Source organism: Lontra canadensis, unplaced genomic scaffold (genome assembly GCF_010015895.1).
Source record: "Lontra canadensis isolate GAN:19392208 unplaced genomic scaffold, GSC_riverotter_1.0 scaffold65, whole genome shotgun sequence".
In the NCBI taxonomy this organism is placed as follows: Eukaryota; Metazoa; Chordata; class Mammalia; order Carnivora; family Mustelidae; genus Lontra; species Lontra canadensis.
Window position 1 is genome coordinate 9,382,925 of NW_022631059.1, and position 25,859 is coordinate 9,408,783.

At 48.1% G+C, this 25,859-nt stretch overlaps 1 protein-coding gene across 2 annotated transcripts in view; it reads left to right on the forward strand.

Moving 5' to 3' along the window:
- Positions 1-24,930, forward strand: part of ZFP64 (ZFP64 zinc finger protein) — an 87,743-nt gene extending 62,813 nt beyond the window's left edge. The window contains exons 1-5 of one of the 2 annotated variants that reach the window (XM_032878956.1): positions 5,506-5,655; positions 11,309-11,458; positions 11,733-11,795; positions 20,844-21,095; positions 24,092-24,930. In XM_032878956.1, coding sequence (XP_032734847.1) covers positions 5,550-5,655; positions 11,309-11,458; positions 11,733-11,795; positions 20,844-21,095; positions 24,092-24,801 — 1,281 coding nt within the window. In that variant the 5' untranslated portion in view covers positions 5,506-5,549 and the 3' untranslated portion in view covers positions 24,802-24,930. Of the gene's footprint in view, positions 1-5,505; positions 5,656-11,308; positions 11,459-11,732; positions 11,796-20,843; positions 21,096-24,091 lie in introns of those variants that run through there. The other variant, XM_032878955.1, reaches the window with a different exon arrangement.
- The last annotated feature ends 929 nt before the right edge of the window (positions 24,931-25,859 follow it).

The window sequence follows — 25,859 nt, forward strand, 5'->3', positions numbered from 1 at the left end:
CTGGGTCTTGTCTGTCTCGCATTATCAATCTGTACTGCACACCTGGTACAGAGCCAGGCAATAGTGTGAACTCAAAAAACTACCAGCTGAAGAAATAAATTCCTGGCAGAGAAAGAAGACTTTACACCCTCTCTGGGAGTCATTTATACCTGGATAAACATTTATTCATTCATTCATTCCTATATCCATAGCGGAGAAAGCAGAAAGGACAGAGGTCAGATGAGCAATGCCTTTTTCTCTTAAAGAAGAAAGCCATTACTTGAGCAATATTCAATGAGTCCCTTTGAATTCCTCACTTAATATACATATATTGGGGCTCCTGGATGACTCAATCGGTTAAGCATCCACCTCTTGATTTCTGCTCGGGTCATGATCTCAAGGTTGTGAGATCGAGCCCCACGTCGGGCTCTGCACTGTGGAGCCTGCCTAAGATTCTTTCTCTTCCTCACCCCTCCCCAACTCCCCTCCCCACCCCCGGACTCATGCTCTCTCTAAAAAAATAATACGGTATCCTGAAACTGGCATGAAGGCAAAGAAAATCTGCAACTCAGAAGGGTTGGGTGAAATCAACACGGGGTTGTTTGCTTCCAATTTATTTCCATGGACAACAATATCTGTGCCTAGTTAACTGGAACCACCAATTCTGAATGAGTGTGAGCTATTAGTATACATGGTAACTATTATAGTAAACTAATACATGTGCTCTGTTATTATAAATAGTCATGGTTGACACTTAAAGAGTAGAGCCTTGGCACTAGACATTGCTTTGTCCTCTGCATAGAGAAAATCTGTTCATTCCTGTAACCGTCCTAGCCATATTAGCACTGCCATTTATTGATGACAAAACGGGAGTACACAGCAGCTTTCCCAAGGCCACACGGTCACAAAGCCAGGATTCCAACTCACACTGGCCCCAGAGTATATGTTATTTACATTTTACTGCCTCTCAGTCTTTAATCAATCTTCAATCTTCAATTAAATGCTTTATAAAGAGATCTAGAGGGATAAGGAGAATCTTGTATAATTCAGTGGTGCACCATGTATCTCTTGGCAAAAGACTTGAGTTATCAAAATTACAGAGAGTTTCCATTTTTCCTTTAAAAAGGGACAAGTGTTGAAAATCTGACCTTCTCTTGAAAGGGACTACCTACTAAGCATTAAAAAAAAGGGGCGCCTGGGTGGCTCAGTGGGTTGGGCCTCTGCCTTCGGCTCAGGTCATGATCCCAGAGTCCTGGGATCGAGCCCCGCATCGGGGTCTCTGCTCGGCAGAGAGCCTGCTTCCTCCTCTCTCTCTGCCTGCCTCTCTGCCTACTTGTGATCTCTGTCTGTCAAATAAATAAATAAAACCTTAAAAAAAAAAAAATCAGGGGTACCTGGGTGGCTCAGTTGGTAAAGCAACTGCCTTTGGCTCAGGTCATGATCCCTTAGTCCCAGGATCAAGTCCCACATCAGGCTACCGGCTCTGCAGGGAGTCTGCTTCTCCTTTGACCTTCTCCCCTCTCAAGCTCGTGCTCTCTCTCTCTCTCTCTAAATGGATAAATAAAATCTTTTTAAAAAATCAGGATGAAGATGATATAGAAAGAATGAGAAAGTAACTCATTTCTAGAGAAACATCCTGTGGTGAAAATATTTTGAAAAGCATGTTTGGCCATGGTTTTCCTTGCTCTGTGATTTTGTTGCTGAAGGACAATGAAAAGGAGGCACCTGGAAAAACCTCATTCTGCATGTTTAAACTTAGCAACAGAATTTTCTGATCTGTTTAAACACTGTCCAAATACAGTGCATCTGAAATCCATCTGTTAAAGATGTTAGTAATGCCTCCTCTTCAGTTTAATTGGCAAAAGCCCCAGGTTGATTATCAGGGAAGATGAAAATTTACAAGCTGGATTTCAAAAAACCGTCAACTTGTGTAACTGGTGAATGGGATTGGAGGAAAATCGTGACTTATCATCGCCAATGAATGATACCCTTCTTTCACTTAGATCTCTAATCTATGAGTCACATATATATAATATAATATATAAAATAATTTTTATATATTTTATATATTACATGTAATATATAATAATTTTTATATCTAAAATAATTTTTATATATTACATGTAATATATAAAATAACTTTTATATATTATATATATTTCCTTTTTTTTTTTTTAAGTAAGCTCTATGCCCAGTGTGGGGCTTGAATTCATAGCCCCTAGATCAAGGGGCTCATTCTCTACCAACTGAGCCAGCCAGGCACCCCTATATATATATATATATATTTTTTTTTTTTTAAGATTTTATTTATTTATTTGAAAGATAGAGATCACAAGTGTGCAGAGAGGCAGTCAGAGAGAGGAAGGGAAGCAGGTTCCCTGCTGAGCAGAGAGCCCGATGCAGGGCTCAATCCCAGGACCCTGAGATCACGACCTGAGCCTAAGGCAGAGGCTTAACCCACTGAGCCACCCAGGCGCCCCGCTGTCCTTACTTTTGTGAAAAGCAATTTTTGGTTTGTTTTTTGCTGAAGACATACATACAGGGAAAATGCAAATCAAGACCATAGTGAAATGTCATTGTATATTAATTGTGTATTAATCATTGTATATTAATTCGACATCTGTATATTAAGACATCTGATAATACCGAGTATAGGAAAGGATGTGGCCCCACAGTATTTCTTACTTTGCTGGTGGGAATGTACATAGGTGCCACCACTTTGGTGTAATCTCTTAAACAGTCACCTACAATCCAAAAATGTGTACATTCACTTAACCTCTGACACTTTTTAGGAGGATCATAGATCATACCCACATGATTCAGAAAGACCGGGATACAATTCAGGCGCCCATCGACAGGAGGACAGATGAATAAACTACTATTTTCACACCATAGACTATAACACATCAGTCAGACGAAAGACAGTGACAGCAATTTGGATGATTTTAGCAATATAATAAATGAGGGGGGATTCCTAGAAAATTACATACCCTTTTAAAGCTCTTTAAAAATTAAAATTGTGTTTTGTCTTTTGGGGTTTTTTAAAAGATTTTATTTATTTATTTGAGACAGAGCGTACAAGCAGGGGGAACAGCAGACGAAGAGAAGCAGGCTCCCTGCAGAGCAGGGAGCCCCATGTGGGGCTCCATCCCAGAATCCTGGAATCATGACCTGAGCCTAAGGCAGACGCTTAACTGACTGAGCCACCCAGGTGCTCCTAAAATTGTGTTTTTGAAGATTACATGTAGGTGCAAAAGGGCTTGCTGAAAAGATGAAGCAAAGGAGTGAAGTATGTGGGGTTTTTAGGCGGATGGCTGTAGGAGAGAGACGTAGGTTATGTGTATGCTCCCAGCTTTGGGAGGTGGGTTCCCCGGTATTTATTGGATCCTAAGAAAACTGGGAGCAAACAAGCAAACAGACATAGCCAGCAACGGATCAGTAATGACCAGGTGTCATGTACCAAGGGTTAATCCAACTGTGTGCACCTGAGCTGACAAAACGCTATATAACTATCAAGTATATAGACACACGTACGCACCTCGGGCGGTATAAAGGGATATCAGATATCTCCCGTCCTTCTGGCTGGGTTCGCTTCCCCAGAGGCACCCACTGTTCCAGCTTATCCAGTATCCTCGTGAGACTTTCCACAAGACAGGATAAACATAAGCGCAGACCTATGTTTTCAAATGGCTTTGTGTATATGTGTAGCTTACACGCACATCCCGAAGAAAAGTTTAAAAGTTTCTTTAAAAACAACAAGAGGGGCTCCTGGGTGGCTCAGTGGGTTAAGCCTCTGCCTTCGGCTCAGGTCATGATCTCAGTGTCCTGAGATGGAGCTCTCTGCTCAGCAGGGAGCCTGCTTCCCCCTCTTTCTCTGCCTGCCTCTCTGCCTACTTATGATTTCTCTATCAAATAAATAAAATCTTAAAAAATTAAAAAAAAATAAGAACAACAAGAAAGGGGGGGGGGGCTCTAAAATTTAACCTGGGGCCACTTAGCTGGCTCAGTGGGTAGAGCCTGCGGCTCTTGATCTCCCGGGGCTGAGTTCAAGCTCAACGTTGTGGGGTAGGGAGTACTTTTCTAAAAAGTCAGTAAATACATAAATATATAATTAAATAATTTAACCTTAAGTGACATCACCAGGCATTACACAACCATCCCTAAAATCCATACACCATGTGAAATGGAAGTTGGAGAAAAACAGCTGAGTTTTTGGAAAAATGTAAAAATTGTCTTCTCGCAGGCCTTGCCCTAGCATATGCTAACGGTAGCCCCGCAAAAGGCAAGTTATAGCGGCTGTTGAACCCCAAGGGGCCGCCCAAGCCACAGGTCAAAGGTCAGCAAGGACACTGTTAGAAACACGGACTCAGGCCTCTGACCCTCAAGGATTCAGACCGGAACCTGGGTCTTTTCTAGTAAGGGCCCCCACGTGATTCGCAGGTTTGGATAAGCTTAGGGCATAGCCCGGCCTTAAGCAACTCCCCGGTTTGTAGAAAGTAAACACCTGAGGGATGTAGGTGGCTTCCTTGTTCCCTGTTGGATGTCGTTCACCTGGTGCAAGGAAGGTCCCCCTCGCGTCTCATCAAGGTACCAGCCAGTCTGAGCATGAACGCCAATTAGCTCAACCACCTCCCCCCAGGACCACGCCTCAGTCACCTGCTGGGCGGGCCCACGCCCCTGTTGGCCGCGAAGCTCCGGTGCGTGTGGCGCGAGGGATGGGGTGCGGTTTGGGGGCGCCTTATAGAAATACAGATTTCTGGGCTCTGCCGCCTGAAGCCAGAACTTTCGGAATCTGCGTTTTTAATGCGCTCTTCAGCAAAGTGGTTCATCTGCGGTTGGAGACTCTCTGGCCTCATTTAAATTTCAAATACGAAGATGGTGGAGGTCTTGCTTCTCAACCTTGGCTACACATCAGAATAACCTGGGGAGCTTTAAAAAAAAAAAAAAAAAAAAAAACACCAATGCCCAGGTTTCGGCCCAGACTAATTAAGTCAGAATCTAAAAACACTGCCTGTGCCGCAGCCCCGGCAGTGGCATCGCCTGGGAGCTCGTTAGAAATACCGAAGCTCAGGCCCCACCCCAGACCCACTGAGTCAGAATCTGCATTTTAACGAGATCCCCAGTGAATCGAGCGCACATGAAAGTTGGAGGCGAGCTGTGCTTTCTGAAATTTTAATGGGCAAACGAATCACCTGGGGATCTCGTTAAAATGCAGACACGGTTTCTCAAACTTTAATGTGTCTGCGAATCACCTGGGGAGCTTGTTAAAATGCAGATTCTGATTCAGCGGGTCTGGGGTGGAGCCCGAGAGTCTGCATTCCTAACGAGCTCTCAGGTGGTGTGGGCTGCAGGGGCGCGCACCACTCTTCCCCCGGACCCCCGAGGTCTTGGCTCCGGGCCAATCAGCCGTCAGGGTTCTTGATAAATCGCCCCGCTCGGCTGGGGAGCCGAATTGCCAGGACATGCGCGCTCCAGCCGGGGGAGGGGGGGTGTTATTTCCGAACTCCGGGAAGCGGTTGTGGGAGGCAGGCCACTCGCAGCGACTCGCCGGGGGCCGCGCTCTTCTCGCCATGTCGCGGCGCAAGCAGGCCAAGCCTCAGCACCTCAACTCCAAGGAGCCGCAGCCCGTGCGCCGCGAGTTCGCCGAGGCTGGCCCCCGGGTGGCGGGGGTCCCGGGTGAGTAGCGCCGCGGACGCCCCGCCTGGCCGCTGCCGGCAGTTTCTCGGACGCTCGGGGGGGGGCGGGGACCCGCGCGGGTGCGGGGCTCCGGGCGTGGAAGGGCGGGGGAAGCCTCCACCTCCACCTCGAGTGCTGGGGCTGAGCCCTCGGCGCCCTCGCCCAGCGCCTTTGTAAGTTACACCTCCTTGTAAATTCTCCCTCTTCGGATAAACTGTGCCGCTCCCCGCAAACGCTGGTAAATCGCGGTTTTTCACCCAAACACGCTGGGAGGATGCTCCGAGACCCCTTCCGAGGGCCCTCTTCGCGGCGCGCCGGCGCCCGGGTCCCCGACCTCCTTGGTGCTGGCCTGGGGCGGCGCGCCTGGAAGGTGGGCGTTCGGAGACCCGCGTCCGAGCGGGGGGACAACGTCTGAGTTTCCGCCGGGCGCTGGAGCTAGGTGCTGGGGAGAGGGCAACGGCGATGAGCAAGCAGACAGAATTCGGGTTCCTCTCGAGTTTATGGCTGAGTGGGGTCGAGAAAAACGGCCCTCGAGACAGCAGGGGGAGGCGTAAGGTGCGCTAGGGGTGATGAGCGGTGGGAGCAAAACCTCCCCAAGCTGGGAAGGGAGAGATGCGGCAAGGGGGGAGGGGGCATTTCGAATGCATCGTCCAGGGAGGGCCTCGCGGAGGTGGGTATCACTGAGTAAAAATCCCGAAGGTTCTGGAGGAAAGGCTTGGAGATGCCGGGGCGGGGGGGAGGGGGGGCGGCGGTGGTGGTGGGAAACATTCCAGGCGTTTGGAACGGCAAGTGCCGAGGCCGGGGACGTCTGCGAGGCTGCAGCCTGGGGGAGGGGGGCTAAGGGCTCCAGGTGAGGACTTCCCTTTAACTTTAAATGAGGCTAGGGAGGGAGGAGTGTGCCACGGTCGGACTTTGCGGGCTGACCTGGCCGTCAGGGGGCTGGTGGAGGTGATCCGGGTGACGCCCGGGGGCCCCGAATTACCCTAAACCCTGAGGGCAGTATTTCTCACCCTGTGGGCAGCCGAGCCTCGGTTTCTGAACAGCCCGCAGGTACGCAGCTTCGTGAACTTGCTAAATTCCTCAGTCTACCCTGAGGCACCGCCCCCACTGGAATTTCTGGGGCGAGGTGGGGGGGGCGGAATCTGCATCTCTAAGGCGCTTCCCTTCTGATTATCTTGCCTTCAGATTAAGATAACCTCCGTTCCCACTCGGTCTCCTCTCCCTCCCTCTCCCACACCCCCGCGGTTGAGTGATAACCTCCTAGTTCTGGGTGAACTTTTTTCTCCCTCTGCCCTGCCTGCCCTCGGCCCAGAAAAGGACCGGGGGGATCTCGGCGTAAGCCTCAGATCTCCAATAGTGCGGGTCGCCGGGCTTTGATGACCACACACCCAAGGAGGTAGTGGAGGGGAGAAGTATAATGAAACTACTTTAGAAGTAAGAGTACCTAAAACCAAAATTGGGCTGGATGGAACTACCATTAACCAAAAGACCAGACCTGCCTTTGTCCCCAAGGACTATAATGGACACAGGTTGAAATGGGGGCGGGGGCAGGGTCCCTGCTGATTCTCTGCAGAAGACGAACTGGAGAACGTAATTGGGGGTGTTGACTCGTGGGGGGACGCGATTATAAAAGACAATAGCCTGAATGACCCCTAGCTGTTGCTCAGTGCCCTGGGCTCCTTTTGTTCTTGTCTACATGGCTGTGAAGACGCCTCCAGGTTTAGAAGGCTTAGGGTGTTCTCCATTGTGAGGTACTCAGGGTGCCCCCTGTGGGAGCAGGGCACAATCAGAATTAAGCACCAGCCATCCCTGGAGAGAAAAAGCAACCCTCCATCTGATGTGGGTTTTCCTCCTGCATTTTAGGTCTGTCCCGCTGATCAAAGGCCCACCTCCTTTTGAGTTTGTCTAGGCTTCCCCTCCACCCCCAAGGTTAGCAGGAGTGGGCTGCTGTTAATTTGCAGATGGCTTTGCAACTCAGGTTTTGGAAGAAATAAAATGGAGCAGGTCAACTGGTAGACTTCAGTCATGATCAGTTTGTATTAAAAAAAAAAAAAAATGAGGTAACCTTATAAAAGGTACAGTGGTTGTTCATAGGGTTAAAATGCCCACTGTACTACACTGGGTTCTATATATGGCCCACCCCCTCTTTCAGACTAGAAGGGTCTCTGCCCCAGCTGCCCTGTTTTCAGAGAAGAGTAGGCCTCCAGACTAGCTTGGTTTCCTGAGTGTTTAGAAGTAAGGAAGTCTCCTTGGGAGACTCGGGAGGTCCTCTCCTTGGGAGGCCCTTCATGGCCCTCCATGTTCAACCTGGGTGACCCTTTCTAGCACTGGATTGTTCTTTAGGATTTTATTTTTGAGGGCACCTGGGTGGTTCAGTGGATTAGGCCTCTGCCTTGGGCTCAGGTCATGATCCCAGAGTCCTGGGATCAGCCCCATGCCAGGCTCCCTGCTCAGCAGGGAGCCTGCTACCCCCCCAACCCCCCACCCCCCGCCTCTGCCTGCCTCTTTGTCAAATAAAATCTTTTAAGACAATTTTTTTTTAAGATTTTATTTATTTATTTTAGAGAGAGAAAGAGAGAATGAGAGGGGAGAAAGAGGGAGAAGCAGACTCCCCGCGGAGCTGGGGGCCTGATGCGGGACTTGACCCCGGGATTTCGGGATCATGACCTGAGCCGAAGGCAGTCGCCTAACCAACTGAGCCACCCAGGTGCCCTAAAACAATTTTATTTTTGAGAGCGAGAGCACGAGCAGAGGGAGAAGGAGAAGCAGGCTCTCTGCTATGCAGAGAGCCCAAGGACGTGGGGCTAGATCCTAGGATCCTGAGATCATGAGCTGAAGGCAGATGCTTAACCAACTGTGCCAGGAGCCCCTGGATAGTTTTGTTTTGGTTTTTTTTTGTTTGTTTTAATCACTTTAACCCATCAGTCTCTTCTGCCTGGTTCCAACTTTTTATGGCACAGTGCATTTCCCTCCCTTGCAGAACCCGGTGGCTCGTGATAACACATCAATGAACAAAACGTTCATATAGTGTTATGTACCAGGTCCTCTTACATGTACTAAAGGACTTAACCTTCACCTAAACCTAGGGGATAAGGGCCATGATCTACAATTTAGATGTGGAAATTGAGGAACAGGGAAGTTAAGTAACTTCTCCATGGCCTTACAACCTCACTAAGATTTCACTTTTCAATCCTCCTTGGTTTCTCTGGGATCAAAAATCCTTAAGAGTTTGATGGTTTTCTTTAATACAAATTGCTAAGTGTAGTGCAAGGTTTGGGGTTTTCCTCTGAGGGGCACAGTGATGGGCTCCAGTGTGGGTTCTGATCAGCTGAAAACTTCTAGCCCTGTAACCTTCATATCTGAGCCAGTTTCCCTTCTCAGAGCCGAAGGTTTCAAAAGTGTGGCTGCCAGATCAGCATCAGTGGGAACTTGTTAGAAACGAAAAATTCCAGCTCTACTCCAGATCCATTGAATCGGGAACTCTAAAGGTGGAGCCCAAGCCACCTGAACCTTCACAAGCCCGCCAGGTAATCCTGATGCACCTGTTGGAGATGCATTGCCTTGGCATTGGCCTAGGAATCACCTGGGGATCTTGTTCCAGCGCAGACATTCTATTGGCTGGGACCTGAGGTTCTGCATTTCTAACAAGTTTCCATGTTATGCTGATGTTAGAGCTCTAGGGACCACCCTTCAAATTGCAAGGGTTTAGAGTATATGATGGAATCAAGGGGCCTCAAAAGTGCAGGTTCCTGGGATCTACCCTTAACCACCCCCACCCCAAGTTATCCGGGGGTGAGCACTGGAAAGCTGCATCTAAAACCCACAATCCAAGTGACTTGGATACAGGTATAGGGGCTCTCCTGGACATCTTAGGATGTTTAGCAACATCTCTGGCCTTTACCCTCTAGATGCTACGGTCACTTATGTGTGTGCACATAGGACAATCAAAAATGTCCCCAAGCATTCCCAAATGTCCCCTGGGGGCAAAATGACCCTTTGAGAGCCCCAGGGTTAGGTCACTTGTTCAAACCCTGTTAAGGGGCTTTGAGCACCACCACTATTCAGATGGGAACTCTGCAATCCTATATTCCTACATAGTGTTTACAAGGCACAGGCTGACGTACTGAGAATTTACATCATTCTAACCCTGCTCTGCCACGTAAACTGAGGCTCAGAAAGGTTGTTTCAGTTAGCAAGTAGCTAAGTGAGGCCTGTGCCTAAGAGCTAAAGCCCACGCCAGTGTGTTCACTAGCTTCTCGTAATAAGAGGTTTACCTGGACAAAACCTCTCCCTGTAAACGGAATCCACCTTCCCTACCTGGAGCGAAAACCATCCCAGTCTTTGGCCTCTAATTTATAATTTATATACTAGTCAGTATCTTTTTTTTAAGACTTTAGACATCGACAACAACTTTTTATTCCTTGGATTTAAATCTGTTTGGAGAGAAATCACTTTGTAATCTTTCAGGAACGCTTGGGTTTTATTACAGAAATTTTTAAACCTCCACGTTAGATTGAACCACATGAAACTATCTGACCATTTTGGCCCACAAAAACATCAATTCTAATGATTCTACCATAGTAACAGAACATGATGCCATGAACTCCCATGTACCTGGGGCTGGGCTTCAACAATTAATCACACGTGGGCAGGCTTGTTTCTTCTGTCCAGCTCTTCCCTGCCCTGGATTATTCGAAGCTTCATCTTCACACACACCCCCCAAAAAAAACCACTTTAGTGTTCATGCTTGTTGTGGTCTTCAGTGGCTCTTAAATCTTATGTTTAAATCAGGATCCAAGTGACCTCTGGATACTACAAGTCATCCTCTCAAGTCTTTGAGTCTGGTTTTCAACCCCCCTGCATCTTTTTTTTTTTTTTTTTTTTTTTTTTTTTTTTTTTTTTTTTTTTTTAAAGATTTGTTTGTCCACACCCACAAGCAGGCAGAGTGGCAGGGAGAGGCAGAGAGAGAAGCAGGCTCCCCACTGAGCAAGGACCCCAATGTGGGACTCGATCCCAGGACCCTAGGATCATGACCTGAGCTGAAGGCAGTGGCTTAACCCATTGAACCACTCAGGTGTCCCTCCCCCTCCATCTTTTAAGTGATTTGCTGAAACAGTGGCATTTTGTCCAGGAGACCAGTGGTGCTTGAAGTGTGGTCTGTGACCTACTGAATGGAGACAAAACAAATTGAGAAATCAAGTAAACTTTGAAAAATAGCTTAACCTTGCAGGACCAACCTTCTGTCATCTCTATAATGTTGTTTGTTTTGTCTTATTTCATTTGTAATTTGTGTTATATTTTATAAAAATAGCAGCTACTGATGGATTGGAAAATCTTTTACAAACTAAGCTTTTGCTAGGTCACCTCAGAAGCCACTGTTGCAAAGTTTTGCAGCCTGGGTCTTGCCAGTTGGGTCTGTCCTGTTTCCAGGTCCCTGGTTCCCTGTATTTTCTGGAAGTTGGTAGTTCAAGAAAGGACTTCTTAAGGCCAGAGCATACGTGGCTTTCTATTTTTAATGAATTGGGGGGGGGGTGTTTTTTTTTTTTTTTTTTTTTTTTTGGGGGGAGGTGATGGAGGGAAAACAGTCCTGCTTCTACTGTAAGATTTACTATGGTGGTTGTTTCTGAGAAATTTTTTTTTGTGTCCATTTCAGCTTCAGAATTAGAAGATAACGTTCCCAAACCAACGTGTCCCTCCACAGACAGCAGTGATGCCCAGAAAGCCCCTGCCTTGGCGCTTCCCTCAGAGTCCAAGGAACAAACGGTGACACTCGGAGAAAGGACCTTCAACTGTTGCTATCCAGGTGAAACATGAACTCGGACTCGCGGACTCTCCCCAGGCAGGTGCTGGCGGGCGGGCTCTGACCCGCTCACCTGCAGAGTCCTGGCGCCCGCACCACCCCCCCAACACACACACACACACACACACACACACACACACTCACCGCGCATGCGCAAATGCATCCTAAGCGTCCTGTGGCAGTCTGAGCTCCCGGGGACTTCCCAGGTCTTCAGGTTTATGGGCGCTTCCTTTTTGAGGCTCTATTTTGAGAAAACCTGGATTTTTTTTTCTTCTAGGTTGCCACTTCAAAACTGTCCACGGCATGAAAGATTTGGACCGCCATCTGAGAATCCACACGGGTAGGTATCCATTCCTTTGTTGGAAACTTGAATGTTGAAGGAAGTGGCTAGGAGTTGGAGCGTGCTGGCCTCCGGCGCTGCGCGGGGCGGAAATGGTCTGCGGGGTGGGCTGCGGCCTCAAAAGTCCGAAGCTAGGGGGTGCGTCCGGGGAGAATCAGTCGTGGGGATGGGATCATGGCTGTTCTGAAAGGCCTTCTGAAGAAGATTCTTGCCTTGAACTGCAAACGGTGGCTAAGTAACCAGACAAGACCAGGAACATTCCAGCAGGGGGAGCAGCAGGTGCAAAGGCGTGGAAGGTGTGCGCTAGTTGGGGAGGTTGGTGAGGACAGGCTACAAAGAGGCGTTGTGGCCCTAGTAATCCTCAGATAAGGTCCTGTGCGTCTGGGTGGCTCCGTGGGTTAAGCGTCTGCCTTGGCCCAGATCATGATCCCAGGGTCCTGGGATCGAGCCCTGAGTTGGGCTCCCTGCTCACTGGGGAGTCCACTTCTCCCTCTCCCTTTGCCCCCTACCAATTAGTGTGCGCTTGCTCTGTCTCTCACGAATCTTTAAAAAAAAAAAAAAAAGTACTAAGGTTGCTTTTTAACTATTCCTTGAGCAGCCAGCTATTGAGAATAAGAGAAATAAGATCTGCTGTAGCAAAGGAATTTCCATGATGTATAATCAGGGTCTGCACACTATAGCCTGTGAGCCAAATCCAGCCTGTGGAGCTCATTTGTCGTCTGTGGCTGTTTTGGCCCCTACCGTGGCGTGATCGTTGCCAGAAAAAACTGCGATGGACAAAGCTGAAGGCGTTTACTATCTGGCTCTTTACAAAAACCTTGCCTACCTATTGGTCTCAAGTGTAGACCCTGTACGAGTCTGTGGAAGTTAAGATTGTGGTCTCTGGGGCGCCTGACTGGCTCTGTCAGGAGAGCATGCACCTCTTGCTCTCCGGGTTGTGAGTTCAGGCCCTACATTGGGTATAGAGAGAACTAAAAAAATATAAAAAATCAAGGGGCGCCTGGGTAGCTCAGTTGGTTAAGCATCTGGTGGTGATCAGGTGGTGATCTCGGGGTCCTGGGATCCAGCCCAGCATGGAGCCCTGTGCTCAGCAGGGAGTCGCTTCTCCCTCTGCCCTTCCTGCCACTCATGTGTGCTTGCATGTGTACAGTCTTTCCCTCTAAAGTAAAATCTTTATAAAAAATTTTTTAGGGGTGCCTGGGTGGCTCAGTTTAAGTATCTGCCTTCAGCTCAGGTCATGATCCCAGAATCCTGGGATCGAGTCCCAGGTCGGGCTCTCTGCTCAGCCGGAGTCTGCTTCCCCGTCTCCCTGCAGCTCCTCCTGCTGTGCTCTGTCAAATAAAATCTTTAAAAAAAAAAAAAAAAAAAAAAAATCGATCTGCTGGCTCTTACAGAAACCAAACCAGGCGGCTTAAACATAACCGAGTTTCTCTTGAGTACAACTTAAGGAGTACTCCAGAGCTGGCAGAATGGCTATCGCCCTTAAACTAGCTTCATCTCCAGGTACGAGGCAACTGCTCTGTTAACTAGTGGAAAGCAGAAGTGGGGAAGGGGGCCCCTCCTTAGGCCATGCCCTGCCTCGCCCCCAGCAGCATCCCTACTGGTATTGTACCCACCTCGGGCATCGAGGGGGTGCTGGGAAGTGGTTTCCAGAAACCACTAAACTCCGGAGCTCCAATGGGAGGACCACTTTCTGGGCAATTAGTAGTCTCCACTAGAATTGGGAGTCATGCTGTGCAAATGAGAGAATGAAGGGTCCTTTTTGCCAGGAAAGGGTAGGTCATAAAGGGCCTTATAGTGAAGGGAATGTTGATCGTCTCCTTGAAAGACCAGGCTGCCGGGAGGAGGTCAGCAGAAGCCATCTGAACAAAGGAGACCCCACCATCGTGCCTGGCTAAGGCAACCTCAAAGCCAGTGGCTGGCTCAGTCCCGTCCCCCCTTCAGCTGGGCAATGCTACCGCCACCTAGTGGGTGGGGCCGGAGGTGCCTCCAAATCCCTAGGATGCTCAGGTCAGGCCCTACCTCAAAGAATTCCCAGATCCCCAAATGTGAACAGTGCCGTGGTGGACCTAGAGAGATAGGGGGTGGATTAATATTTTATTGGAATAATATACTACATGATGGGGATACAGAAAGTAGGCAAGGCCCTGTCCTTGGTGGGGTCAGATTCCTGGGTACAGAAGGGGGCACAGACAGATGGCTTCTCCAGCACTTACTTAGGCTGTTTTACTGTGTCCAAGGCAAATGCTCTAGCTCTGAATATTGTAACTGGTGAAAAAGGGGGGAGAGGGGACTTAAAGCATCTCTCCCTCAGGGCATGACCCAGGAGTAGGATCCCTTGTGATTAATAATGAGACCCAGCTATGGTGGTTTAAAGCCGAGATATTTCTGTCTTAACCACAGTCCCAGTCGGGTATGGTAGCCCATGGTTTTGGGGACTCTGGCTCTTATGTTGTTACTTAACATCCCAGATGTGTAGCCCGTGTTGGCATGGTCTGAGCTGGCTTACTGACACCCCTACCCCCCATTTAAGGTATGAGAAGTTACCCGTCACTTGGGTTCATGCCTGTTGGCCTGGAATGTAGTCACATGACCATTCCAAGCTGTGGAAATGGAGGCTGGGAGAAAAGTCTTGACTCTGGCCACATGCCCAGCTTCTAGAGTGAAGGTTTTGCTTACAAGAAAAAGCACGGACACTTGGGCCGGAGGGCATCCCGGACCGAGCTGCGAGAGGCAGGGAGGGTGCTATGTGCGGGGTCATCTTTTGAGGCTTAGGCTGGACTTTTGCCAGATCGATACCACAGTGGTTCTCAAAACACTGCTGTGATCCTTTTACATCCAAAAATTGAGATCTCCCCCACCCCAAGTTTGTGTTTGATGTTTGTGTTTGTGTTACTGAGCCAAAAATTAAAACCGAACTTGAAAATATGTATGCATTTACAAATAACAGTAAGCCAAGGTGGCCAGCTGTCTCAAGCGGTAAGGCTGGCAACTCTTAATCTCACGATTGTGAGTTTGAACCCCACGTTGGGTGGAGAGATTACTTAAAATTAAAAATTAAAAAAAAAAATAAGCTCCTTACAGCAGTACTTCATGAGAAGTAACTACTTTCCCCTAAAAATGTGACCAGTGGTATTATCTAGACCTTTGCAGATCTCTTGAAGTCAACTGGGTTCTCCCACCTGCATACAGTCCGTTGCCGTATTTTGAGTATCTGAAGATCATCTGTTGCCTCGCGTGTGTTTGGAATGGAATATTTTGGATAGCCTTTTCTATAATTTTTAATATCCTACCAAAACACAACAGAGGGAAGTTCCTTTAACTTTTTAAAGATTTATTTTAGAGAAGGAGCGTGCAAGTGGGGGGAGGGGCAGAGGGAGAGAGAATCTTTGAGCAGACTCCCCACTGAGTGCAGGGCTGGACACGGGACTCAAGCCCACGACCCGAGAGAAAACCACCTGAGCGGAAACCAAAAGTCAGATGAGGACTGAGCCACCCAGGTGCCCCCAGGGTAGTTTCTTAAGGCTCCGTTGCTGTATAGAATCTGGAGCCATATCCACAAACTTTTCAAATTGATAAAATCCATTGTTCTGTTTACTTTTTGAATGGTTCTTACTCATGCTTGATTTTTTTTTTTTTTTAACTTGTCCTACATTGGCCACTTGGAAAATACTGGCTTAGCAATGTACATAATCCTTCCTAATGTTGATCCATTTTACAATAGGAAAAAAAAAATCACTTGTTAATATTCCCAATCTCATCAGAAAAATCTAAAAGAAAGCTGCACACACAGGGTAGGGGATAGAGGTTCGGAAATCCTAACTTTTTTAGAGCTGAGATACTACTGCTGTAGCACTGTAGGCAGTCTTCCCTGAAATGACAGGCTCACGTAGCTCATTCTGAAGGAGATATTCACCAAATCCCAAATTTGAAAAACTCACCAGGGCCTGTTCACACGACCGTGTGCTTTGGTCTGCATACTTCCCATTTCATGACCCCGTGTTTAAAATAAAACTTCAGGAGGGAGAAATTTAATAGAAGTCCTAGGTTTTGCTGCCGGGAAGGCTGTTCCTCTGTGAAACTGGCTTTGGGTTCCCTGGGAGGGTGTGGCCAGGAGGAAACTCCGTGCCACTGCCTCTTGGTGGGGTGGGGAGGGGGAACGGCTAGTGGTGCATGCTCAGGCACGTGTGGTTCTGCCCAAGAGTTCCCACAGCAGAATGGAGGTCAAAATGGAGAAGGAAAATCCCCATCTTTGTAAGAGGATGAAGATCTTCTGACTGCAGACTCGACCAGAGGAGACTGGGGTACCCCCAGGCACTCAAAAACTGCACTTTGAGAACTGTGGAGGTGGAGTTTGACAGGCTATATGTGAGGGAGGGCATGCGGCCTGTGTGCCCAGAGTGAGGGCTTACTGCGGGCTTATCTGGGGGAAACGAAGTTAGAAAGCTGAGACCTCCTGGAAAACCGGGCCTTGATTTTTAGAAAGGAGGTTCATTACCTTTATTCTAAAATTGCATTTCCTCTCTCTCTACCCCAAATGCCAGTTTATCCTGGATGAAAATTTTTAACCGAGAGTTGAATTATAAATGTGTTAAGATGCTCATGCATGTATCTAGCTTAGTAAAGGAGATGGACTCAAACTATTGCTGTCTTTTATCCTATGTCCTCATTTAGCACGGGAATCCGGATTCATTGGTCATGCACGAGTGGGGGCCTTTCTTCCGCTGTGCCATAGACCATTACTTGAACGTGAATCACTGTTCCAGGCAGACTTAGAGTGTGCCCACACTGCTCTCTGCTTCTGACTTTTTCAGCAGATGGAAAGAGTGTAGATTATTAGGCTGTGAGGACCGTGTCCATCTCCGGGATAAATGAAGACCACTCAGTCCCTCCTAGTGTACTCCAGAGTCCGTCACCACTCTGTGGCTTGTGCTGTCTTCTGTCCGGGACCCAGCCGGTGGAGCAGCCTCTCTCTGGAACCTGCCAGATAAAGGCCATCTTGACCGTTTTTTCCTGCGGTGGACTCCTGGCAATTTTGTGAACCCTATGGGCCCTTTCTGGGATGTTTTTAAATTAAAGCCCCTTAAACTGTATTTTAGTACACGTTCTATCAGTGGTAAACGTGTGGCATTTAATACATAAACCCCAGCTACCTTAAGTGTGGTAAAGACCAGACATGTCAGCCTCACCTAGGAGCTTGTTAGAAACCCCAAATCTCTGGACCAACCCAGCCGCACTGACACGAACTACATTTTCCTCGGTTTCTCAAAGTTCAACTTGAGAAATGGGGAATGTTGGTCAGAGGGTACCAACGTCCAGCTGGAATATGAATGAGTTCTAGGAGGCTGATGTACGGCACACCAGCTGTTCAGGTAGCGACTTTCAAGTCTGTCCTGACAAGAGTAGATCTTAAGTGTTCTGACCACAAAGAAACGGTGATTATCTGAGGTGAGGGCGGTGTTAATGAACCTTATGTTGGTAATCTGTTTTCAGCTTATACTTGTATTAAATCACCACATTGTATACCTTAATGTCCTGTCAGTTATATCCCAAATCTGGGGAAATAAACTCATTTTAATGAGCCCACCCTCCTCAGCCCCCCAAATGATAGGGATGTGCAGGAACACTAAGAAAACCCCAAGTTTGGGGCACCTGGATGGCTCAGTCGATAAGCGTCTGCCTTCAGCTCAGGTCATGATCCCAGGATGCTGGGATCGAGGCCCGCATCGGGCTCTCCGCTCAGCGGGAGGCCTGCTTCTCCCTCTTGCACTCTCCCTGCTTGTGTTCCCTCTCTCGCTGTGTCTCTGTCAAATAAATAAAATCTTTAAAAAAAAACGAGTTTAGTGTTAGCAGACCAGCTACCAGATCCTCTTACTTGTGCCATAGTGATGAACATAAAGGACCTTTCAGAACTACAAGTGTGCTTGGTGGGTGTGAACGTGGCTCCCGTGTACTGACCAGAGTCTCGGGTTGTTGATTACATCATGGGTAGATGCTAAATTCCAGTTAGAGGTAGTAGAAATAAAAGTAATCATTTCCCATACGAGGTCTTGGATCTCCTACATCTTATCCTCAAGCCCTAAATTAAGAATCCCCTGATCTTGGGTAGGGGGGAGCACCTGAGTGGCTCAGTCTATTAAGTGTCTGCCTTTGGCTTGGGTCATAATCTCAGGGTTCTGGGATCATGGTCTGGGTCCCTGGAGACTGCTGCTTCTCCCTCTCCTTCTCCACTCCCCATGGGCACACCGTGTGCTGCACCCTCCCCACCCCCGCCGCCCACCACCTTGCGCTCTCAAAAGCTTAAAAAAGGGGGGGGGGCCTGATCTGGAATGTTACACGTCAGCTGTGCAAGAGAACCATGGTGAACCAGACACTGGCTCTTAAAAGGATTTGCCTGAGCATGATCCCTCCATTTCAGTCCTGTTTCATTGGGCAGAACAGGTCGCATGCCCAGGCCTGTGGTCACTGGGATTGGAGGCAGAATTCTCCTGCAAAGGGAACAGTGAATACTCCAGCCATACGTACATAGTATACGTGGGGGGGTTTACCTCTGACCTAGCAACCTGAATTGTCGTTGATCAGTTTTCTGCTGGTTCACACTTTGTAACTGGATATATTCCTAGAACGTTACCCACTTTATCAAGTCCTCGTTTATCAGGGTGAAATTCTACTTAGGCTATAATGGTTTGGGTATGTGGTCCGCTTTCTCTCTTCCACGGTCTCTTGGAATGGTTCTCAACCAGGTAGTCTCGTCCGCCTGCCCCACCCCCGGCCCTGGGGACATTTATCAATAATCAGAAGATCTTTTTGACTCTTAAAACTAGGGATAGAGGTGCTACTGGTGTCCAGTGGGAAGCGGTGAGTGCTGCTGCTCAGGACAGCCTACAGCAAAGGATTACTTGGCCAAAAGGGCAGTGATGCTGTGCTCGAAGACCCTAGAGTTTTGGTATCTTGAGCAAACCTCCCTTCTTAACCATTATTTTGTTTATGTGGATTAACAGCCGTGTATCTTGATTTCTTCTAATTCATTGAATTGCATAGTTCACTTCCAGCCTTTTGTTAAAAATGAACTTAAGTCTACAACACCGTTCTGAAAACAGGGCTAGGCTATAGGTTTTGACACATGCAGTTTTCCCTGCCCATCTCTAGAGAGTTTGTAATCTGATTTTGATTCTAAAAAATTGTTTTAAAGGGGCGCCTGGGTGGTACGGAGGGTTAAGCCTCTGCCTTCGGCTCAGGTCATGATCTCAGGGTCCTGGGATTGAGCCCCGGGCTCTCTGCTCAGCAGGGAGCCTGCTTCCCCCCACTCTCTCTCTGCCTGCCTCTCTGCCTACTTAGGATCTCTCTCTCTCTGTGTCACATAAATAAAATCTTTTTTAAAAATTGTTTTAAAATATGCCCTGACTTTTGAAAAACCTTCTGGGAAACAATATCCGATTCATAAGTTTGAGTCACATCTATTTGGTTTTATCTTTTCAGTATGTATTTTTTTAGTGGCTCTCTACTTTGTCCAGTACTCGATACTCCTGTCTTTTAGCATTTTCCTAAAATATTTATGTACCTTAGGAGCATTACGCTGATTTTTAAAATATGTTAAAGCTTTTAACAGGGAAACCAAATCTGTTCTTACTTATATATAGCTTGACTTTTACTTGTGTTCTGTTGCCTTTCTGTATGGTTTTCTTGTGGTTTGGAGGCAATCGTTTCCATTTGATTATATCCCACATCTTATCCACTTCCTTTTTTCTGATGTGCACAGTTCAAGTGTGGAGCTCTGAGTCATCAGCTGGCGTTCTTTTCTCTTTCCACTGAATGCTAATTCAAGTTTCGGACTCTATTTAAGTAATTTCTGTAGAACTTTGCAGACACTGCTCCCATTGTCTGAGGAATTACATGCTGATCTGAGCATTTCTTTCTGAAATTGTAAGAGCTCATTCGTGGGCTTCTGAAACTGCATCTCCCTGTCTGCAGATAAGCCGTCTGAAGACTCGGGACTGTCGTTCGTGTTGAGAAATACCTGTTTGTTCTGTCTTGGACCGTCTAGAGCTGGCTCCCATGTCTTATACTTTCCCTTTCGGGCAGCCTTCTGGGAGATTCTTGGGCTCCATCTTCAAAGTCCTTTTTGTGACATCCTTTCCGCTCATCAACTTGGAGTCTTGAGAGTCCCAGGAGAATCGGAATTACTATGGAAATGAAAACCGGGCCACCTCGGTGGCTCCGTCGTTAAGCATCTGTCTTTGGCTTAAGTCATAATCCCAGGATCCTGGGATCGACACCCACATCAGGCTCCCTGCTCAGCGGGAAGCCTGCTTCTCCCTCTGCCACTCCCCCTGCTTGTGTTCCCTCTGTCACTATGTCTCTCTCTGTCAAATAAATAAGTAAAATCTTTTTAAAAAGGGAAATGAAAAGTATTTGCTTTTAGATCTTCAACTTCTTGAGTTGGGTGTGTCTTCCTGGTTCTGGCTTTCCCCCAAGCATTTGGTTATTTGGTAGACTTTTTTATTTGTAAGTGATGAGTCTATAATGGTTGTAGGGGAGCGACAGAATGCTGAAGGAAATGCTCTGGCCATGGGGTTCTGTTCTCTGGAGTGTCTCCAACTACTTGAGGGCTTTGCACTGTTTCTGTGGTATAAGCATCCTCGTTTTCTAACACCATTGCTGCTATGGTTTGGTACAACTGAGGGAGGAGGCAACCTGACCATTCGGTGCAAACCATGAAAGCTGTTCCGAGGTCCCTGCATCTGACCCTGAGTACTTCTGTAACGACTCTTCATTTCCCCAAACAGGGTTTGGCCTATGATTTTTGGCCTTCAACCTGATCTTACCTGTTCCTTACGATTCTTTATAATTTGTGAGCCGTCCATGACTAGCACACCTTCTCATTTCCCAATGCACTGAACTATGTACTCCAGTATCTTCCTATCTGGGCACTGGGACAGAAGGAAGAGGCAGGCCCCTCGGCCCCAGCTACTCTCTTGGTCCAATCTCTTTGCAGTCACCTTAACAGAGAAACCCTTAAAACCTTGAATCTTCCTTATGTGTTTGAAGGAGACAAACCCCACAAGTGTGAGTTCTGTGACAAGTGCTTCAGCCGGAAAGACAACCTGACCATGCACATGCGTTGCCACACCAGCGTGAAGCCCCACAAGTGTCACCTGTGTGACTACGCCGCCGTAGACAGCAGCAGCCTCAAGAAGCACCTGCGGATCCACTCGGACGAGCGGCCCTACAAATGCCAGCTCTGCCCCTACGCCAGCCGCAACTCCAGCCAGCTCACCGTCCACCTGCGGTCCCACACAGGTAGGTCCGTGGCCCGGAGACCTGTGCCTTACTCCTTGTCCAGTTTCTTCACCTCCATCTCGCTAAAATGCAAGCAACCGAGAGGACTTGGTGGTCAAACGTAAAGGAGTTGGCATTTCTGTGGTTTTTCACCCAGACGGCCAATGTTCTGTAAAACCTGAAAGTCTGACAGCTCGTTTTCTTCCTAACTCGACAACATAGGCCGCAACAGGGAAGCAAGGGATGTCTCTCAAAAGTCTGACGTCTAAACTAGGTGTTTCAGTCATTTCGCGTAAACTGATCACATGGCTGACTTCTGAAACATAGCAGAATTAGTTGACTCGACCTACAAATCACAGACTTCTGGTGTTAGAAATTAGACTTTGCCAAAAGCTTTCTATCCCATTGTAAGACCTCACTGAATAACAACAGAATCAACCAGTTCATCGAGGCACAGAAAAGTGGGGATTGGGGACTCATAAGAAGGCTCAGAAAATGAGATTGTTCAGTGAATTTGTAGAAGGCAAGCAGATGGGATATGCTGATATCTGAAACTAAGTTTAAAAAAATAAAAAAAAATTCTTCCAGCAGACAAATGGCTCCCAACCCTATGGCTGCCTCATAGCCTCTTTTTGTTTTAAAGATTTTATTTATTTATTTGTCAGAGACAGAGGGAGAGAGAGTGAGCGAGCACAGGCAGACAGAGGCAGAGGGAGAAGCAGGCTCCCTGCCGAGCAAGGAGCCCGATGTGGGACTCGATCCCAGGACGCTGGGATCATGACCTGAGCCGAAGGCAGCTGCTTAACCAACTGAGCCACCCAGGCATCCCCCTCACAGCCTCTTTAACCAATGTTTCACTACCCTGAGAGCTCTGGACTCGGAACTGGCACATAGACTGCCAAGGCCACAGAGTTCAGAGGAGAAGCGAAAGCCTGTTGGCAACGTGGCCCACACTGCCCAGTAGCAGGTAAAACCTGTGGCCGCCTCTACCTAGTCCTTAAACTGGTCTGTTCTTCCTAAATCTAAATGTCACCTATGGATTATGAATCACTGGCAGGAGACGAGTGGTCTAAGATGCCCCAAATCTAACAAATCCTGGAGTTAGCAGAATACCTTGGGTCATAGACAAGAATTCTTCAGTTCTAATTGGTATCTACCCACTAGCAGAAATGCTGCATCCAAGAAGAGCTCCGTGAAAAGGTAGTGAGAACGAAGTATGAATTAAAACTAGAGTTGCTGGCTACAAAGGCAAAGAAATTTCCCAGAGACTAGAAAGGGGGGGGAAAAAAACTGATTTGGATAACTAAGAATAAGCAACTGGAAGTTTGGTCACTGGCCAGGTCTGGGGGGGCGGGGGGGGAATAGAAGTGAGAAAATCAACGGAGAAAGAATTTCTTGATTCTAAGGAGCCATGAGAGTGGAAAGGATTCATGAGATGCCAAGCAGGACGGATGGAGTGGATGGGCAGAGTCAAACCTAGAAAACTTTTCCCATCGTATTAGCTTCTAGGGGGGTAGTGGAATAGCGCCCTCAAAGCTGGGAAATGATTTTGGATGAAGAATTCTATACCCAGCTAAACTGAGGTATACCAGTATCCTGAAGTGTATGAGTAGAAAGTAGACCAAAAAAGAAAAAAAAGAAAAAAAAAGAAATCAAACTTCTAGGTGTCATGCTAGTGGCAGTTACTGGAAGATAAACTCTTCTCCAGGGAGAAAACAAAATGTGGCCTATCCGATATATATTTGAATATTGCTAACAGAGGTTGCAGTAAAGGAAAGTATCAGGATGATTCCTATGTTTAAAAGAAAATTCAGTAAATTAAAAACTCAAAATCCACAAGAAATCTCATCTACAGTGTTCCATAATTAAAAGACTGGGTGACTTTTGAGATGATGGCAAGATTCTTTTTCCCTGAATGCATAGTCCCATCAGGAATTAAGCTAACCTGTGACCCAAAATGAGCATGTAAGAAAAGAGAATTAATGTGACCTTGATGCTGACACCATTGTCAAATGGCCCAGGGATGACTGTGACCCTCTAAGGTGTGCAGAATTCTGGTGAAGTATTTGGCTCCAGTGAATGAACTATATACCCAGTCCTAAATTAGAGTTTGATTCTAACACTGAAAACAACTCGTTAAAGCATGGGAATTCACTGGCCAGAATGCAAATGCTCTTGAACTTAAATGTCAAAATCACGACAAGTAGGAAGAGGTAGTGTGGTGAAGACAAGGGAATCCTCAAGAAACTTCTCAGTCTGATGGACTAAAAGTTAGGAGGCTCTTACCCAACGTAGAAGGTTCATGCCAGAGGAGTATAATACACACCCAACAGTGGGGAGAGGCTGGAGGGAAGCGTGGACGTGTAGGGTAAAAGACATGATCTTTGCTTATGTTCAAGTGATGACAGTCATTAGAGTAGCAACCTCCAAAAGCAATAAAAGTCCTTAACAGTGCTCCAGAGTACAGAGGAGGCTGTGGATTTTCAGGAATTGATCCCCTGCTGCCATATTCCTGTATTTTGTATATAAAATTCAGTCTTGTGTAACTATGAGACTTCAGGAATACAAGCCAATCAGTTGACGTAATAGAGCATAAACACTGGAGTCGGCAATACGTCATGGTTTGATTTGCAACAGTTGTAACAAAACCGTACCTCTTCCATGTCCAGTTTTGGGGTATTAGATTAAATGAGAGCTAGATTCGAAAGTAAAGTGGCCTCATGAAGAGGCCAGGATGCCCTGGTGCCTGAGTTCAGATCCCTCCTATTTGACCTTGAGGCCTCCATTTTCCCATCTGTTCGGTGGGGGGGGGGGGGGGTCATAGGACCCACTCATAAGATTGATGTGAGCATAAAAGAAGTTAACATACATGGTAAGTGGTGGTGTCAGGGAGTTACCCGTCGCTGGAGTCCAAAGACCCAACTCTCTCTGCACCTGGTGTTCTGTTGCATGTTTGGAGGGGGGAGGGGACTTCTTTTGCTTGTCTGCTCTAATGGAAACGCCCCTTCCGTTGTCAGGGGACACCCCCTTCCAGTGCTGGCTCTGTAGCGCCAAGTTCAAAATCAGCTCGGACTTGAAAAGGCACATGATCGTGCACTCGGGGGAGAAGCCTTTCAAGTGCGAGTTCTGTGACGTCCGCTGCACCATGAAGGCGAACCTCAAGTCTCACGTCCGCATCAAGCACACGTTCAAGTGCCTGCACTGCTCCTTCCAGGGTCGGGACCGGGCCGACCTCCTGGAGCACAGCCGGCTGCACCAGGCCGACCACCCCGAGAAGTGCCCCGAGTGCAGCTACTCGTGCTCCAGCGCCGCGGCCCTGCGCGTGCACAGCCGCGTGCACTGCAAGGACCGCCCCTTCAAGTGCGATTTCTGCAGCTTCGACACCAAGCGGCCCAGCAGCCTGGCCAAGCACATTGACAAGGTGCACAGGGACGAGACCAAAACGGAGAACCAGGCCCCGCAGGGCAAGGAAGGGCCCCGAGGGAGCAGCTCCCAGCACTTGGCCAAAATAGTGACCCAGCGGGCCTTCCGCTGCGAGACCTGTGGTGCCTCCTTCGTCAGGGACGACTCTCTGAGATGCCATAAGAAGCAGCACAATGAGCAGAGCGAGAACAAGAACTCGGACTTGGTCACGTTCCCTCCCGAAAGCAGTGCCTCGGGGCAGCTGGGCACCCTGGTCTCTGCGGGGCAGCTGGACACGTCCCTGGAGCCTGGCCAGTGCCTCTAGTTCAGCCAGAGAGGCTGGTCGGCTGGCCGGACGCTGGACAGACGCTGCAGTGCAGCCCTCCGAGTGGAGGCCATTGAGCCAGACTCGTGTCCCCAGCTCTGGGGACAGAATGCTCCAACTTTATAAAGTTGGCCTGGAGGCCATGGGCTGTGGTCACCAGCCTGAGAGCGGACGCCAAAGCAGCACGGCGGAGGCACCCCTCCCCTTTGCTGTCTCCCCTCCAAACGTCGGCTCCCTGGGTTGACCCAGTGGTCCCGAGGTGGGGTGGGGAGGACCGTCGCGCACCGCTCCGTCCCATAGGGGATAGTTTCGTGATGGAGGCCGATCCTAAAACTGACCCACCTGCGATGGAATTACGAAACTATTTAGACCACATGGGGGACTAAACTGATGTGTATAGTGGGGAAGGTTAGGATGGCCGCGGGGATATGCTCCATGGAGGACCTGGGGGCCTCTGGGAAAGTTCTATTTCTTAACCTGGGTGGTGGTGACGAGTGTTTGCCTTACGCGTTCGTGTGGTTCCTTTTATCATTGTCTTATAATAAAAAGGCAGACTGCGCTGTAGAATGAGGTAAGGGGAATGCTTCATTTTTCTTTGCTTCCTTCCATTAGGGTGGGTGTTCTTCATGCCCATCCGATTCGGGAACGCGTTCTAGACGCTCGCGGGATTCTCCCGGTCTGAGTGCTGCGGAGACGAGAAATGCAGTTTGACCTGAAGGTGGCGCCAAAGATCAAGCGAACAGTAGCTGAGCCCACACGTGTGCCTTGCGAAGCTGCGTTTCCGCGCTTATATAGAAAAGACCTGGGGCACCCGTGGGCCCCGGGCTTGGTTCTGGGACCTGTGATGCAGGAGACAGGTGGAGCTGAGGGTCTTTCATCCCAATCAGCATTTGGTGTTCGCCGAACCAGCAAATGAAAATCCACACTTATAGATGGACGTTTTACTTTGGCCAAAACTTAGGAGGCTCTGGAGTGCCAGTGGGTATGTAACTTACCCACGGTTGTTTCGTTGTTCAGCATCTTTTCTTCAAGTACAGCCTTTAATAGAAATTCTTACA